The 17,523-nt window shown below is 41.9% G+C and overlaps 1 protein-coding gene across 1 annotated transcript in view; it reads left to right on the top strand.

Annotated features, from left to right (window-relative positions):
• LOC115117704 (GRB10-interacting GYF protein 1-like) overlaps nucleotides 1–13,902 on the top strand; it is a 38,079-nt gene extending 24,177 nt beyond the window's left edge. The window contains 5 exon segments of the mRNA XM_065004827.1: nucleotides 4,747–4,910; nucleotides 7,912–7,959; nucleotides 8,109–8,217; nucleotides 9,003–11,768; nucleotides 12,188–13,902. Of these exon segments, the coding sequence (XP_064860899.1) occupies nucleotides 4,747–4,910; nucleotides 7,912–7,959; nucleotides 8,109–8,217; nucleotides 9,003–9,070 (389 nt within the window). The 3' untranslated portion in view covers nucleotides 9,071–11,768; nucleotides 12,188–13,902.
• Nucleotides 13,903–17,523: the final 3,621 nt, after the last annotated feature.

Genomic DNA, 17,523 nt, shown 5'->3' on the forward strand with positions numbered 1-17,523 from the left:
AAATTCAGGTCCATACTGCATCGCCATGCGCCTCCCAAATTTTGTAACAATGTAGTGGGCTCTGTATAACTCCGCATTGACATGATTGGTTGAGGGCGGTATATCCTGTAGAAAGAGAACAAACTGCACTGCTCCACAAAGCGCAAGTAAACTCAGCAAGAAAAGAAATGTCCAATTTTCAGGACCCTGTCTTTCAAAGATAATTTGTAAAAAACCAAATAACTTCACAGATCTTCATTGTAAAGGGTTTAAACACTGTTTCCCATTCTTGTTCAATGAACCATAAACAATAATTAATGAACATGCACCTGTGGAACAGTCGTTAACCTCTCTAGGGTATGCGCTAGCGTCCCACCTGGCCATCATCCAGTGAGATTGCAGAGCACCAAATTCAAATACAGAAATACTCATTATAATAATTCAGAAAATATAGGTTTAAAGATGAACTTCTTCTGAATCCAACCATGGTGTCAGATTTTAAAAAATGCTTTATGGTGAAAGCATACCATACAATTATTTGAGAATATAGCCCAGCAGACAAATCATTACAAACTGTAACCAGCCAATTAGAAGAGTTACACAAGTCAGAAATAGAGAGAAAATGAATCCCTTACCTTTGATCTTCATATGGTTGCACTCAGAAGACATTAATTTATTCAATAAATGTTCCTTTTGTTCGATAAAGTCTCTTTATATCCAAAAACCTCCATTTTGTTCGCTCGTTTTCTTCAGTAATCTACAGGCTCAAACGCAGTCACCACAGACAGACAGAAAATCCTAATTGTATCCGTAAAGTTTGTAGAAACATTTCAAACGATGTTCATAATCAATCCTCAGGTTGTTTTTAGCCTAAATAATCAATGATATTTCAACCGGACAATAACATCGTCAATATAAAAGGTAAACAAAAAAGGCACTCTCTCGGTCTCGCGCATTAAAAAGCTCTGACACGGCAGGGTCCACTCATTCAGACTCCTCTTACTCCCTCATTTTTCAGAATACAAGCCTGAAACAATTTCTAAAGACTGTTGGCATCTAGTGGAAGTCATAGGAACTGCAATTTGAGTCCTAAGTCAAAGGATACTGTAATGGCATTGAATAGAAAAATCCTACTTCCTGAATGGATTTTTCTCAGGTTTTTGCCTGCCAAATCAGTTCTGTTATACTCAGACACTATTTTAACAGTTTTGAAAACTTTAGTGTTTTATATCCACTATCAATTATATGCATATCCTATCTTCTGGGCCTGAGTAGAAGGCCGTTTAAATTTGGGCACGCTTTTCATCCAAATTTCCAAATGCTGTCCCCTACCCTAGAGAAGTTAAGACACTAACTGCTTACAAACGGTAGGCAATTAAGGTCACAGTTATGCAAACTTAGGACACTAAAGAGGACTTTCTACTGACTCTGAAAAGCACCAAAAGAAAGATGGCCAGTATCCCTGCTCATCTGTGTGAACATGCCTTAGGCATGCTGCAAGGAGGCATGAGGACTGCAGATATGGCCAGGGCAATAAATTGCAATGTCCGTACTGTGAGACGCCTAAGACAGAGCTACAAAGGGACAGGACGGAAAGCTGATAGTCCTCACAGTGGCAGACCACGTGTAACAACACCTGCCCAGGAGCGGTACATCCGAACATCACACCTGTGGGACAGGTACAGGGTGGCAACAACTGCCCGAGTTACACCAGGAACGCACAATCCCTCCATCAGTGCTCAGACTGTCTGCAATAGGCCTAGATAGGCTGGACTGAGGGCTTGTAGGACTGTTGTATGGCAGGTCCTCACCAGACATCACCGGCAACAACGTCGCCTATGGGCACAAGCCCACCGTCGCTGGACCAGACAGGACTGGCAAAAAGTGACGAGTTGCGGGTTTGTCTCACCAGGGGGATGGTCTGATTCACATTTATCGACGATGGAATGAGCGTTACACCGAGGCCTGTACTTGATTTGGAGGTGGAGGGTCCGTCATGGTCTGTTGCGGTGTGTCACAGCATCATCGGACTGAGCTTGTCATTGCAGGCTATCTCAACGCTGTGCGTTACAGGGAAGACATCCTCCTCCCTCATGTAGTATGCTTCCTGCAGGCTCATCCTGACATGACCCTCCAGCATGGCAATGCCACCAGCCATACTGTGTGTGATTTCCTGCAAGACAGGAATGTCAATGTTCTGCCATGGCCAGCGAAGAGCCCGGCTCTCAATCCCATTGAGCACGTCTGGGACCTGTTGGATCGGAGGGTGAGGGCTAGGGCCGCCCCCCCCCCCCAGAAATGTCCGGGAACTTGCAGGTGCCTTGGTGGAAGAGTGGGGTAACATCTCACAGCCAGAACTGGCAAGTCTGGTGCAGTCCATGAGGAGAAGATGCACTGCAGTACTTAATGCAGCTGGAGGCCATACCAGATACTGACTGTTACTTTTTGATTTTGACCCGCAGTTTGTTCAGGGACACATTATTCAATTTCTCTTAAGTCACATGTCTGTGGAACTTGTTCAGTTTATGTCTCAGTTGTTGAATCTTATGCTCATACAATTATTTACACATGTTAAGTTTGCTGAAAATAAATGCAGTTGACAGTGAGAGGACTTTCTTTTTTTGCTGAGTTTAGTATGAATTCCCTGACTGCTGCTGAGGCTGTATCACCGTAAATGCTGCATGGCCTATGCAGGCATTGGATTGATCATGCTCCCAGATGCACAATGCACATTCATTGTTTCATAATTGAATTGTGTGAATTGTTTGACTGTTAGTGTATATTAATACCCAATTACATAAATCACCAGTACAGTACATTTACCCTTCATTCCTATCATTTCTAAACTACTATTTACCCTTCATTCCTATCATTTTTAAACTACGATGTTTGTTACTTTGGTGACTGTAATTTCTGTCAATGCATTCAATATTATTTCCCATTCTCATTGTCGGAGTGCACAACCTATGCTAAATTAGTGAGAAACGAGTTTTGGTTTATTTCATTCCATCTACAAGTTTTGTGAATTTAGTCAGCGTCTTTTGTCTGGAGCGCTCCTGTCAATGTTAGGATGCGCACGCATAGAAGTAGACCTATAGGCTACCTGGCCTGCATATAAATGTGCCCATTTGGGGATCAGAGAGTTTCTGATTGGCTTAACGCACCACCATTAATGTCCTGTGGAGCTTCTCAAAGTAAGGTTTTCTTCGCCTCAAACAGCAAGCAAACGGTCTGTTTTTACATCCATTAAGAATTACAGTGGTTCCTCAATGTATTCAAAAAATCTTTCCACCTCTCTTTTGGTAACCACTCGGAGTGAAAGGGAAAAATGTCATGCTCTGATCAAGTAGGAACGTCATAAAATAGGTCTTCCTGATTACTTCAGTGCTTGACTTGGACTGAAATAGTTTCCGGAACTCATTTTGTTTATATACTGTTTATATCCAGGATGTATAACATCCTGCCGTGTTTCGGAGTCCCATAGGGCAGTGCACAATTGGCTCAGCGTCGTTCAGATTTGGCCTGAGTAGGCCGTCATTTTAAACAAGAATTTGCTCTTAACTGACTTGCCTAGTTAAATAAAGAAAAAATATTTAGGTGCAAGCGCTCCACAATACCTTTGAGCTAATATTCTATAAGAGGAACAGGAGCTCAAGCAGTTGAACATTTGATGTGCCTGTACTCAGCTCCGGTGAACTCCTGTCCAAGTCAAGAACTGATTCTTATCCCATGCACAAATAGCCTACAGCTGTGTCTGTCCTGAGCTCACTGGCACGTTGTAACTCTGAGCGCCCAGAATATTTTATATAATGTTGCAAGTTCGCTAGCACATTCGGGCTGGACCCAAGTTACTAGTTGAGCCAATGTTTAAAGTTTGTTGCAGACAGGCCATGTGTAGCCGTTGTGATTTATAGGATATTTATTTTTATCACCAGATTTTCTACCTGCAGGCAGCAATGTTTTTATTTGTTGGCTTTATGTCGGCTATTTTTTACGTAGTTGGCAATGACAATAGCAGTTACTTTTTAGGTTTGTATAATTTTCATTTAGATAGAATTTTGATTAACCACATGACAATGAATTTTTAAAAATATATATATTATATATTTTTTTACCTTTTATTTAACTAGGCAAGTCAGTTAAGAACAAATTCTTATTTTCAATGACGGCCTAGGAACAGTGGGTTAACTGTGTGTTCAGGGGCAGAACGACAGATTTGTATATTGTCAGCTCAGGGGTTTGAACTTGCAACCTTCCGGTTACTAGTCCAACGCTCTAACCACTAGGCTACGTTATAAAATGGTTTAATGAAAATGTGCATATGAAAACCATAACTGGCACACAGATCGGTAGAAATGGTAAGATAAATTGGCATTCCACATGAGAAAGGTTAGACTTTTTCCCTCATGGTTATCTAGCTCTCCTGTGCCCTCTTGAGGCATTTGTCTTATTTCATCAACCGTAAGCTAAATGCATAGTTGATTTTATTAAAATGCATAAGGTATGTCTATCTATGGAAATATGCACGTTTTAAATTTTAGACCAATGAATTGGTCGAAAGAACAGACTGCTTTCGGTCGACCAAGATCCATTTTAGTCGGGGGCAGCCCTAATTAAAATTTTCCACATTTTCCTAAAAGAAACTTTGCTTCACACCTACGCAAACATCTACTCCGTTGCCAGACTCCCTGGCTCCAGAATTTCCTCTCTTGCTCAACCTTTTCCCCTGGTTTTAAGTGTAAATGTCTGTGGTCTTCCTGTGAGCAGTAGCCACCATCGTGGCCTATCTGAAGGAGGTGGAGTCTCCCTACGAAGTCCTTGACTTTATCCGCTCCTACCTGGGCGACACTGTGGAAGCCAAAGAGTTTGCCAAGCAGTTCCTGGAGCGGCGTGCCAAACAGAAAGCCAACCACCAGAGGCAGCAACAGCAGGTGTGTGTTATATGTATATTGAACAAATATAAACGCAACATGCAACAATTTCAAATATTTTAGCATTAGTTCATGTAAGGAAATTGGTCAGTTGAAATGAATTCATTAGGTCCTAATCTATGGATTTCAAGATGGAAATACAGATATGCATCTATTGATCACATGTACCTTAAAAAAAAGAAGTAGGGGCATGGATCAGAAAACCAGTCCAGTATCTGGTGTGACCACCATTTGCCTCATGCAGCGTGACACATCTTCACATGGAGTTGATTGTGCTGTTGATTGTGAGCTGTGGAATGTTGTCACACCCACTCCACTTCAATGGCTGTGCGAAGTTGCTGGATATTGGCGGGAACTGGAACACATTGTCGTACAAGTCGATCCAGAGCATCCCAAACATGCTCAATGGGTGACATGTCTGAGTATGCAGGCCATTAGGGAACAGAGATTTTCAGCTTCCAGGAATTGTGTACAGATCCTTGCGACATGGGGCCGTGCATTATCATTCTGAAACATGAGGTAATGACGGCGGATGAATGGCATGACAATGAGCCTCAGGATGACGTTGCGGTATCTCTGCATTCAAATTGCCATAGATAAAATGCAATTGTGTTCGTTGTCTGACGCTTATGCCTGCCCATACCATAACCCCACCACCACCATGGGGCACTCTGTTCACAACGTTGACATAAGCATACGACGCCATACACGTCTGGCATCGGCCCGGTACAGTTGAAACCCGGGACTCATCTGTGAAGAGCACTCTTCACCAGTGGCCGTTGAAGGTGAGAATTTGCCCACTGAAGTTGGTTACAACGCCAAACTGCAGTCAGGTCAAGACCCTGGTGAGGATGACGAGCACGTAGATGAGCATCCCTGAGACAGTTTCTGACAGTTTATGTAGAAATTCTAAGAGTTGTACGAACCCACAGTTTCATCAGCTGTCGGGGTGGCTGGTCTCAAACGATCCTGCAGGTGAAGAAGCCGGATGTGGAGGTCCTGGGCTGGCTTGGTTACATGTGGTCTGGGGTTGCGAGGACGGTTGGACGTACTGCCAAATTCTCAAATTATGGTATCGCAATGAACATTAAATTCTCTGGCAACAGCTCTGGTGAACATTCCTGCGGTCAGTTGCACGCTCCCTCAAAACGTGAGACATCTGTGGCTTTGTGTTGTGACAAAACTGCACTTTTAAGAGTAGCCTTTTGTCCCTAGCACAAGGTTCACATGTGTAATGATCATACTGTTAAATCAGCTTCTTGATATGCCATAAATGGCAGGTGCATGGATTATCTTGGCAAAGGAGAAATGCTCACTTAACAGTGATGTAAACACATTTTTGCACAAAATCTGAGAAATAGGCTTTTTGTGTATGGAATATTTCTGGAATCTTTTGTTTCACCTCACGAAACACGGGACCAACACTTTACATGTTGTGTTTATATTTTTGTCCAGTATAATAATAAATATACACTGCTCAAAAAAATAAAGGGAACACTAAAATAACATATCCTAGATCTGAAAGAATGAAATATTCTTATTAAATACTTTTCTTTACATAGTTGAATGTGCTGACGACAATATCACACACAAATTATCAATGGAAATCAAATTTATCAACCCATGGAGGTCTGGATTTGGAGTCACACTCAAAATTAAAGTGGAAAACCACACTACAGGCTTATCTAACTTTGATGTAATGTCCTTAAAACAAGTCAAAATGAGCCTGAGTAGTGTGTTTGGCCTCCACGTGCCTGTATGATCTCCCTACAACGCCTGGGCATGCTCCTGATGAGGTGGCAGATGGTCTCCTGAGGGATCTCCTCCCAGACCTGGACTAAAACATCCGCCAACTCCTGGACAGTCTGTGGTTGGTGGATGGAGCGAGACATGATGTCCCAGATGTGCTCAATTGGATTCAGGTCTGGGGAACGGGCGGTCCATAGCATCAATGCCTTCCTCTTGCAGGAACTGCTGACACACTCCAGCCACATGAGGTCTAGCATTGTCTTGCATTAGGAGGACCCCAGGGCCAACCGCACCAGCATATGGTCTCGCAAGGGGTCTGAGGATCTCATCTCGGTACCTAATGGCAGTCAGGCTACCTCTGGCGAGCACATGGAGGGCTGTGCGGCCCCCCCAAAGAAATGCCACCCAACACCATGACTGAACCACTGCCAAACTGGTCATGCTGGAGGATGTTGCAGGCAGCAGAACGTTCTCCACGGCGTCTCCAGACTGTCACATGCTCAGTGTGAACCTGCTTTCATCTGTGAAGAGCACAGGGCGCCATTGGCGAATTTGCCAATCTTGGTGTTCTCTGGCAAATGCCAAACGTCCTTCTTGCCACAGCTTGCATTGATGTGCCATCCTGGATGAGCTGCACTACTTGAGCCACTTGTGTGGGTTGTAGACTCCGTCTCATGCTACCACTAGAGTGAAGGCACCGCCAGCATTCAAAAGTGACCAAAACATCAGCCAGGAAGCATAGGAACTGAGAAGTGGTCTGTGGTTATCACCTGCAGAACCACTCCTTTATTGGGGGTGTCATGCTAATTGCCTATAATTTCCACCTGTTGTCTATTCCATTTGCACAACAGCATGTGAAATTTATTGTCAATCAGTGTTGCTTCCTAAGTGGACAGTTTGATTTCACAGAAGTGTGATTGACTTGGAGTTACATTGTGTTGTTTAAGTGTTCCCTTTATTTTTTTGAGCAGTGTATATTCTGTTTAGCAGACTCTTTTATCCAAAGCAGTTTAGTCATGTGTGCATTCATTTATATGTGTAGGTGGTACCTGGAATCAAACTGCCATGCTCTACCAACTAAGCTACAAAGGACATTAGCGTATTTTGTGTATTTCGTTGACCAAAAAATTACAATTAAATCATTTTCAATCCCACTTTGAAACACAATAAAATGTGAAGAAGTCCAACGGGGATGTTTGTGGTGTGGATGTGTAAGAGATTATAAGTAACCAACATCCCTCTCCCCCACCAGTTATCAAAAGAAGTTCCAGGACTGTCCGTGAACAACTTTCCTCTACAGGTAGGCTCCACCTCAAGTCATGACCAACACTCTTTTTATAATATCAATCTATACTTTTCTAATGTTTGAGCACTTATTGGAATTTGCAAATACCCAATACATTGTCGGTAACCACGTTTTTCTCTCTCCCCCCTCTCTCATCTGTGTAGTCCATGTTCCAGGCAGCCCAGATGGGGAAGGGAGGAATGTATGACAGCCAAGCTGCAAAGATGAAGAAGAAACAGAACATGATGCTTCACTCCGACCCCAGCATCTTAGGTATGCGGACACTCAGTCAATAATACATACAGTATATTTATTAAATGTCTCGCAGCACAGTGAAAAGTAAACTAAATGGAATGAAGTATTGAGTAGTGGATGTTTTTATATGCAGGTGTTAGAGTCTTATCAAAGAGTAATAACTGGAAGAAGGACAGGCCAAGTTTATTCATCCCATCGGGTCGTATAGCTGCAAAGACAAGATATGACGATACATATCTTGTATCGTCATATCTACACATCTAGACAGCCTATACATGTCTGTTGCTAGGCAGGAACTTAATTGGTTCCTCTCACTGGTGTAGTCATGGTCCTGCCTGATGCTAGAACCTTCATGTATATGTGTAAAATAGGACTGTAGTAGCAGGGTCGCTAGGGTGTTCCCCTCTGGCCCGCCTCCAAGGTTTCTTCTCACTTCTGTTGACTTGACCTCGAGCCGAATTCCTTGCTCCTCCGTAGTTCTGCAGTTGGCCTGCCTTATCAAAAACTGTTGCCCTTCGCCTCCCTCAGTAGCTTTCCATACTCATTCCATATTCACCCTTCATTGACACAGAACATAAATAGTTATCATACATGTAATGTAATCAGTAAGTTCATCTTCAACTAGCCTACATGGTTAAATAAATGTTAAAATATATAGGTATATTTATGTATTAAGTTACTCTCCCATTTTGGGTTCTATCTACAGAATACTGTAAACTTCTGAAATGTACTTTCCAGATGTGAAAAGTAGTGGAATCCATGCTGGATGTGAATAGAAGTGAACCATGGTGTTTCTCCTGCAGGATATTCATTCCTGGGCGCAGGGGACAGGATGAGCCTGGGCGAGATGGAAACAGTGGAAGATTATTGATCCACAGCATCTACCTGAATCCACCTGAGGCCTTATACCTGGCATACGAGACACACACACACATTCACAGACCGACATACGCACACACACTGACGAATGTGCACTGCTGAGCTACTTTGCCCCCTCTTGGATGAGGACCTTGTAAAGTACTGTTTTCTCCCTCGTCTCTCAGTGAGAGGGGCCGGAAGGGGTGTGCAGAGAGGAGTACCCTTCCGCACTTCTTACAGTTAAGCACCTTAAACTAAACTAATGCACTTTATTACATGGGGTTTCAATATTTGAAATGAAGTTTTGCCTGTTTTTTTGTTTTTGTTGGTTTTAGGATGCAAAATGTGCATATATTATGTCTATGATATGAATATACACAAGTGGATGTGTGTGTGCAAACATACCCAAGTAAGGAACTGGAGGTTACATCTCTGATAATAATGGTGAGGGGTTGGGGGAGTGATGAGCATTTGGTTTAGAAAGTATATTCTTTTTTGAAAAGAGACACTGTTGTTTTTTTAAACATTTTATATAAAATGTAAAGCTATAGCAAATTTGCATTTTAAGAAAAACTTGAATGTTTGCACTTACAAAAACAAACAAAAGTTGTTGTGGATAAGTAGTGGAAGAAAAATATGTTTCTGAATGCTGGTGTCTGTGTGGTAGACTCAAAGCCTGCACACTTTTTATTGCTTACAGAGATGCATAAAAAGGCCATGTTTTTACTTTGTTCCATGAAACTTTTTTTTACTTTGTGAAGGATGTATGCAATTTGTGCCCATGTTAGATGTATGAGTGATGAGTAGCCAATGAATGTGTGGATGTTATTTTTGTACATGGGTTCTTTAAGCGAGAGTGGGAGTGGATAGGGCTCTTTTCATCCAATCTTTCACCAGCTCCTCATCCCCTAAATGACTTCATGATGGTCTGCGTTTCTGTCCAGTTACCTGAATGGCCGCTCGTGTTCTGGCATTGGTGCTTTGCTGCCCTCATGCTCTTCTCTCGCGACGAGTCACGGGTATACAGGCTCTGATTCGCTGATTGAACTGTGAAAGCAAATGTCTTGTTTCAAGGCAGATTTCCGAGGTATATTTTACTGCAGTACAGGCCCTGTCTCTCAATCTCACTCTTGTTAAAAGAACCATAAATAGTTATGTTTAATAATTATCTTCCTTGTGGTTATGAAAGTTGGTAAGACCAGAGAAGTTCCTTGCATTTTTCAAGGGGATCTATTGCCTTTAACGACATGCCAGTGTTGAGGTCTTGCTTTCCTGTTTCCAGGCTGTTTTGCAAGCTATTGCCACTGCTTGTGAGAACCCTGGTTTTTATAGCTAGAGTCTTCTCTTTTGTTGCTTTTTGAATATGTTTGTCTGTTTAAAACAGTGGAAAAGTATTTGGACTTGATGATATGGAGCACTTTTGAGGCTGCTAAGCTTTTGTATTTTTATATTGGTTTTTTTTTTGCTTCTTGTAATTTCTTATATATCAAAAAAGAAAAAAAAATGTAAATGAATGTATTCCAAAAACAGAACAGTGCAGTGAGATGAAGCCAGACTTTAAACAAATGGTAATGCAGAGAGTTGTGGGGATAAAGTATTAGAGTCCCTGAAGATGAGATACTGTAAATTAAACTGAGGTGGACACCGCTGAACACACTGCCTACTGCTCTCTGAAGAACTTCTCGTAATAAGATGAAGACGTCTGTCCATCACCAAGCAATGTTGTCGTCCTCGATAGTCTCTGGATACAGCGGCAAATCCTTTCAAACATGAAGGACTCATTACAAACCTATATACCGAGGAAATGGCATGGAAAATGTAGCAGTAGTTTTTCAAAAGATGAATCTGTCTCCTTTTGATCTTTGAATGTCTGGGTTGCAACTTTATTGTCTTCTTTCTCTAATTGCCTACAACTTGTGAAAATGGAGAGTTTGAAGATGTGGCCGGAGGAATGATCGGTACTTCATCTGCAAACTGAAACGGTCTTCGCTTTAACCATTTTTTTTATTCATACAAGTCTGGATTATATTTTTTATTTAAAAAAAAAAAAATCAATAGAAAAAGGAGAATGGACAATTTGTTTTAGACTGGTGACAACTAATATGTGGTTATCATTTGAATCCATGTGTTTCTCAAGAAGAGATCCGGAGATTACGTGAGGAGATGGATAAAAAATAATCTATTATGACTCCTTTCACGCTTGTTCCTCAGGCCAGCCTCCTTGCCATAGCTGATCCCCCTCTGTACAACATACTGTGCAACATGTCTCATGGGGTTTGGTGGGCTGGGACCATGTGACTATAGGTTGCCAGTTTAAAATTATGGACATTTTAAAGAGATTCAACAAATGTTCAAAGACATTAAAATATACTGGAGAGAACATATTTTTATAACACAGGCCTCCAATTGGAACCTTTTGAAACCCAAAACTACTGGACAATGGACTGACTGGAGGGGGGGGGGGGGTAAAATTAGTTCATCTTCCACTTGTGCTTTTGTTGGTTTTAGTCACAGAACAGAGTGTAGGGAGATGGACAGGTTTGTGGACTATGTGAGATGCCCCTGTCTCCTTGTATTTACTCTTCTACTGGACACGGATTGCCTTTCCCTGGACATTCTCCACAAGAAAGGACAGCATGGAGGATGACCTTGACACAGATTCTTCGGTGTATCAGAACAATACTGCACTGACCTTCAGAGAGCCACAGAAGGCAAGTTGATGTGACCATCTGATTTTAGGAAGGGGCTCACTGGGGGAAATGTATATTCTTTGTTAGATGTACTTTTGCTGAATTTCTAGGTTACTGGCTACCTGAAGTTGCATGTAGGACAGGTAGAGGCACAGGGGAACTAGATAAATGATTTGACTAAAGATTCTATTTAATAGCTTGCTGTACCAACAATGATAGTTATTCAGAGGAGAGTTGGGTAATTAATAGGTTCTTCAAGATGTGTCCGTTTAATGAGATTGGACATCTAGATATATCCTGGTGTCTGGACAAGCCGCTCTGTTCCTCATGCTATACCCAGGGGGGTCTGGGATTTAATATTAGTCTGATATTAATCTATTATGATCCCGGTTATAGCGTTTAATCATCCTTGTCTTAATAGTGCTGTCTTGTTTCTGCAGGCCAGGAGGATACCTCATGGACACTTGCCACCATCTCCTTGCTTGGTCCATGTAGTGGCCCTTCTGCTGGATGACCAGCTGCAAATAGAGGTGTATCGTGGGCTAAGACGTGTGGACTCTCATACCCTGAATGACTGGGCTGTTCTGGACCACAGCTGGACATGGAATTGTCTCTGAGAGGAGCAGACCGTAAAGGAGAGAGACTCCCAGACACAAGCTTTGTCCTGGACTGGACTAGACAGGAAGACTGAACCCAGCTGATCGAGGTCTCAACCAGGAGTTAAGACTCATGCACCCACACACATCTGGTTGGCAAGTTTCAACTCCTGGATGTAAATAGTGAATGTTTCACTTGACTTTACTGGTTGTTGTGTAAGATTTTTTGACTCATTTGGTTTTACTTGCCTTAACTGGACAGAATAAAATTGCCCATGAGTGATATCCCCTCCCCACCACCCCTACGTAGTAATAGGTTTGACCTGGTGGAGTGTATGGAATGATGACTGGGTTGGTTTGGGACATCCAAAATGAGTGAAGTAATGGGTATTCGTGAGATTGCTGTAAAAAGAGAATGCTAAAACTATTAGAGGAATGTTTGTAAAATTGGTTTAAAGAAGTTTTGGGGAAATGTTATGGTTAATTGCCTCTTCTTGCTACTCAAACACAGCACAGCAGAATTTTAGATGGGGCTGGGCATTGTAAATAGTTTTTACTTTGAAGAGAAGTGTAACAGAATAAATAAACTAATGTGTGAAATGCAATATTAATGTGTCACATTCTCTACATATTGTTTTAAAGGGAAGACCGATCAACACATGTTGACCTTGCGCAGCGAGTTGCCGTCATATTGCATCTGACCACAGAAAATGTTCTGTTCCTTTCCGGATGATTCCACATGTTGAATTGCCACCTTTTGTCAACGCCCAGCAGGAGATCTACTGTGCAAGACAGATGTTCTTTGTTGGTCTGTCTTTCCTTTTTAACACTAAATCATGTATATCTGCCTGCAGTTTTACATGTTGCCCACATGGGGGCATGGTATGTTCAGTTTTATTGTCCTGTACTCCACACTCCTTTCTGCTTTCCCAATCATTTACATTTACATTTAAGTCATTTAGCAGACGCTCTTATCCACAAACCACTGGAAATGAGCTGCTGAATTGTTACATTGTAAAGGAAAAGCATCTGATACAGCAGTGGTTACCAAACTGTGGGGCGCTACCTTTGTGTGTGTGTGTGTGTGTGTGTGTTTCATCAGTTCCTCTTGTCATGCCAGTCGTTGCATACCATAGAGCTATAACTTGTCAGAAATGTACAGATCAACTAGCCCATGCCAGCAGGCAAGTTTTAAAAAATTGGGTATCACATGAATACATGTTAGACATGGTAAAATGTCCAAGACAATGTGCTTTAAAACTTCAGTTTTCTTTGCGCCCCATTACAAAAAGAATTGCAGGAAATAACCTTTAAACCTGTAAAATTCTCTCCACCAAGAGGGGTGTGAACAGTGCTTGTGCTCTTAGAATTAGACGTAGCTCGTGTATGCAAAGGGGGGTGGCTGGATGTTCGCCAATACTTGAAGGGTGGCGCCAAGTGAAAAAGTTTGGGAACCCCTTGTCGTGATGTGTGTTTTGTCCTATATTTGTAATCCCATCCCCGCAGGGGGTCTTTTGCCTTTTGGTAGGCCGTCATTGTAAATAAAAAATTGTTCTTAACTGACTTGCCTCGTGAAAATAAGACCGAATAACTGGTGGGGGAGCTAAAAGCTTGTTACTGCACATTGGTAATTTCATATGTAATCTCTCGTAGATCTATGTAAACATAACTAGTATTGTGGAACCTGTTGCAGGAATTTGATGTGGAGGATAACTAGCAGTAGTTCTGTTTTTTTTGTCATTGGTTATTTGGACAAATCACGTTTTCTTAGGTGTTAGCATCTTTTGGAAGGGAAGGGACATTCGGCCCGGCCCGTAACTTGCAAATAAAGATGGAGCTCCTTGTGCCAATCTTTGTTCTAGAATTTCTTAATCGGTTGTCTTAACACATATGTTCCCAGAACTTAATCAAGCAGCTGACCAATTACGTGAGACCTTAGTTCTGGGTTAACCGAGATTAGCCATACTGCATCTGCCACAATATTTGGGACAAAATCTGTGACACATTTTCAGAAAGTTATGGTCAACATAACTGACCTATAAGGTACATATCAGAGATAGCTGTATGAAATGCTTTTAAAATGGAAACCTTGATGAATGTTTAACTTTTTGACAAGTGGTTCTGAAGTGTCATGAAATTGTTTCAAATTATAAACTCAGCAAAAAAAGAAATGTCCCTTTATCAGGATCCTTTCAAAGAGAATTTGTAAAAATCGAAATAACTTCATTGTAAAGGGTTTAAACACTGTTTCCCATGCTTGTTCAATAAACAATTAATGAACATGCACCTGTGGAACGGTCATTGAGACACTAACTGCTTACAGACGGTAGGCAATTAAGGTCACACTTATGCAAACTTAGGACACTAAAGAGGCCTTTCTACTGACACTGGAAAAACACCAAAAGAAAGATGCCCAGGGTCCCTGCTCATCTGTGTGAATGTGCCTTAGGCATGCTGCAAGGAGGCATGAGGACTGCAGATGTGGCCAGGGCAATAAATTGCAATGTCTGTACTGTGAGACACCTAAGACGGCGCTGCAGAGAGACAGGACGGAAAGCTGATTGTCCTCGCAGTGGCAGACCACGTGTAACAACACCTGCACAGGATCGGTACTCCTAAACATCACACCTGCGGGACATATACAGGATGGCAACAACAACTGCCCGAGTTACACCAGGAACGCACAATCCCTCCATCAGTGCTCAGACTGTCCGCAATAGGCTGGAGAGGGCTTCTATGCCTGTTGTAAGGCAGGTCCTCACCAGACATCACCGAAAACAATGTCGCCTATGGGCACAAACCCACCGTCGCTGGACCAGACAGGACTGACAAAAAGTGCTCTTCACTGACGAGTTGTGGTTTTGTCTCACCAGGAGTGATGGTCAGATTTGCGTTTATCATCGAAGGAATGAGCGTTACACCGAGGCCTGTACTCTGGAGCGGGATTGATTTGGAGGTGGAGGGTCCGTCATGGTCTGGGGCGGTGTGTCACAGCATCATCGGACTGAGCTTGTCATTGCAGGAAATCTCAACGCTCTGCGTTACAGGGAAGAGATCCTCCTCCCTCGTGGTATCCTTCCTGCAGACCCATCCTGACGTGACCCTCCAGCATGACAATGCCACCAGCCATACTGCTCATTCTGTGTGTGATTTCCTGCAAGACAGGAATGTCAGTGTTCTGACATGGCCAGCGAAGAGCCCAGATCTCAATCCCATTGAGCACGTCTGGGACCTGTTGGATCGGAGGGTGAGGGCAGGGCCGTTCCCTCCCCAGAAATGTCCAGGAACTTGCAGGTGCCTTGGTGGAAGAGTGGGGTAACATCTCACAGCCAGAACTGGCAAATCGGGTCCAGTCCATGAGGAGGAGATGCATTGCAGTACTTAATCCAGCTGGTGGCCACACCAGATACTGACTGTTACTTTTTGATTTTGACCCCCACTTTGTTCAAGGACACATTATTCCATTATTCCATTGTTCTTTTTATGTCTCAGTTGTTGAAACTTGTTATGTTCATACAAATATTTACACATGTTAAGTTTGCTGAAAATAAACGAAAAGTATATATAATATAACCACCAGCTACAACTATTGTTTAAAAACCGCCTGTATTGTGCCATTCCATTTACTGGGGCAGCTATGTTTTTTTCATTTGTAACTTTGTGGATATAGGTACCAAATTGCACACACACACTGCTAGAGTTTTAAAAAGATTTGTAGATTCAGATCCGTCACAGAATTCACTCATTAACCCCACAGAAATATTTTTCCAATAAGGCTGCCAAACAATTCAATGTGGTCTTATTGGCCAATTTCGCATGACCATACCTGTATGAAACATAATTGTAGTATGCCCCAAAATATCTTAATGTTAAGTGATGTAGAGTATGCAACCACATGAGCCAGGTGTGCCAGTTATAGAAGATTGCCACAATTCTGTGAATAATTGAATAATGTGCCCAAAGATCTGTCTGCATTTTTGAAGATGTTACCTCAATTCTGTGAATAATTTGACATCTTTATATCTGGTTCATGTGGTTGTGTATTCAACATCACTAGAAACATTAAGATGTTTTTGGGCATAAAACAATTACAATTCAAATGGGTAAGACCACGTTTAATTGTATGGTGGCCATATTAGAAAAAAAATGCTTCACAGTTACCCACCAGAGACATTTTTGGAACGCTGAGGTCAACAGAAATGACCTTTGAACTCTTTCCAATGATATTATTAAAGGGTTGAAGTGAGCAATAACTTGTTGTATACCGACCATTGTTTGTCATAGGGTAAAATCCCTATTGGAAAAATGTATGGGCTGGAGGGATGAGAATGATAACACATAGAAAGCTACCATAGCAGTGCAGCAATCACACATTTTAGGGACACAGCCCACAACTCTAGGGACTATGATAGCCCTTCAAAAACCACTGGGACATGGTTAGCCCAAGTGAGTCCTCCACCCTTGTCATAATGGTGAAAGGAGGATAGAAATAGTAAATGATGGAAGTTCAGACTACTGTTTCCTATATATTAGAGGGCATTTTTAATCTAGGAATGTGTGAAGATAATGGTCAATAGGCTGCAACCTGGTCTCAGAGCATTGTGTATTATTATGTACTTAAATCTGAGACCAAGTATGAAATGTTACATTTCATATGTATTCATTTGTGGATGTCCAGAATCTATTTCGTTTTTGTTACACATTACAATTAATTTGTTACGAATTTGCAAAACGTATATGTTACAAATTCTGGTTAGGTACCAAACATTAGCTATCTTGCAATGTTAGCTAGGCTAGGGGTTAAGTTTAGGATTTAGGTTAAAGGGTTAGCTAACATGCTATGAAGTTGCGAAGTAGTAAGTGGTTGAAAAGGTTAAGTAGCAAGTAGCAAAAATGACAAAGTTGTCTGTGATGAGATTCAAACGTGTAACCTTTGGGTTGCTAGACTTTGATATATGCAGCCCGACCAACCACCCTACTTTTGTTTTTCCTTAAGTAACCATCTGTCCTACATAACGTAACATATATCTTACTAAATGAAGGATATTGGATGTACGTACATAATAATACGAAATAGTCTGAGACCAGGTTGACAATAGAGCTACACTGGAACACACACATATAGGTTGGCATAGACCACTCCAGTCCATCCCTCCCCCTTCTCCTAGCTGCTCTCTATC

The sequence above is a fragment of the Oncorhynchus nerka genome, linkage group LG19 (genome assembly GCF_034236695.1).
Source record: "Oncorhynchus nerka isolate Pitt River linkage group LG19, Oner_Uvic_2.0, whole genome shotgun sequence".
NCBI lineage: Eukaryota > Metazoa > Chordata > Actinopteri > Salmoniformes > Salmonidae > Oncorhynchus > Oncorhynchus nerka.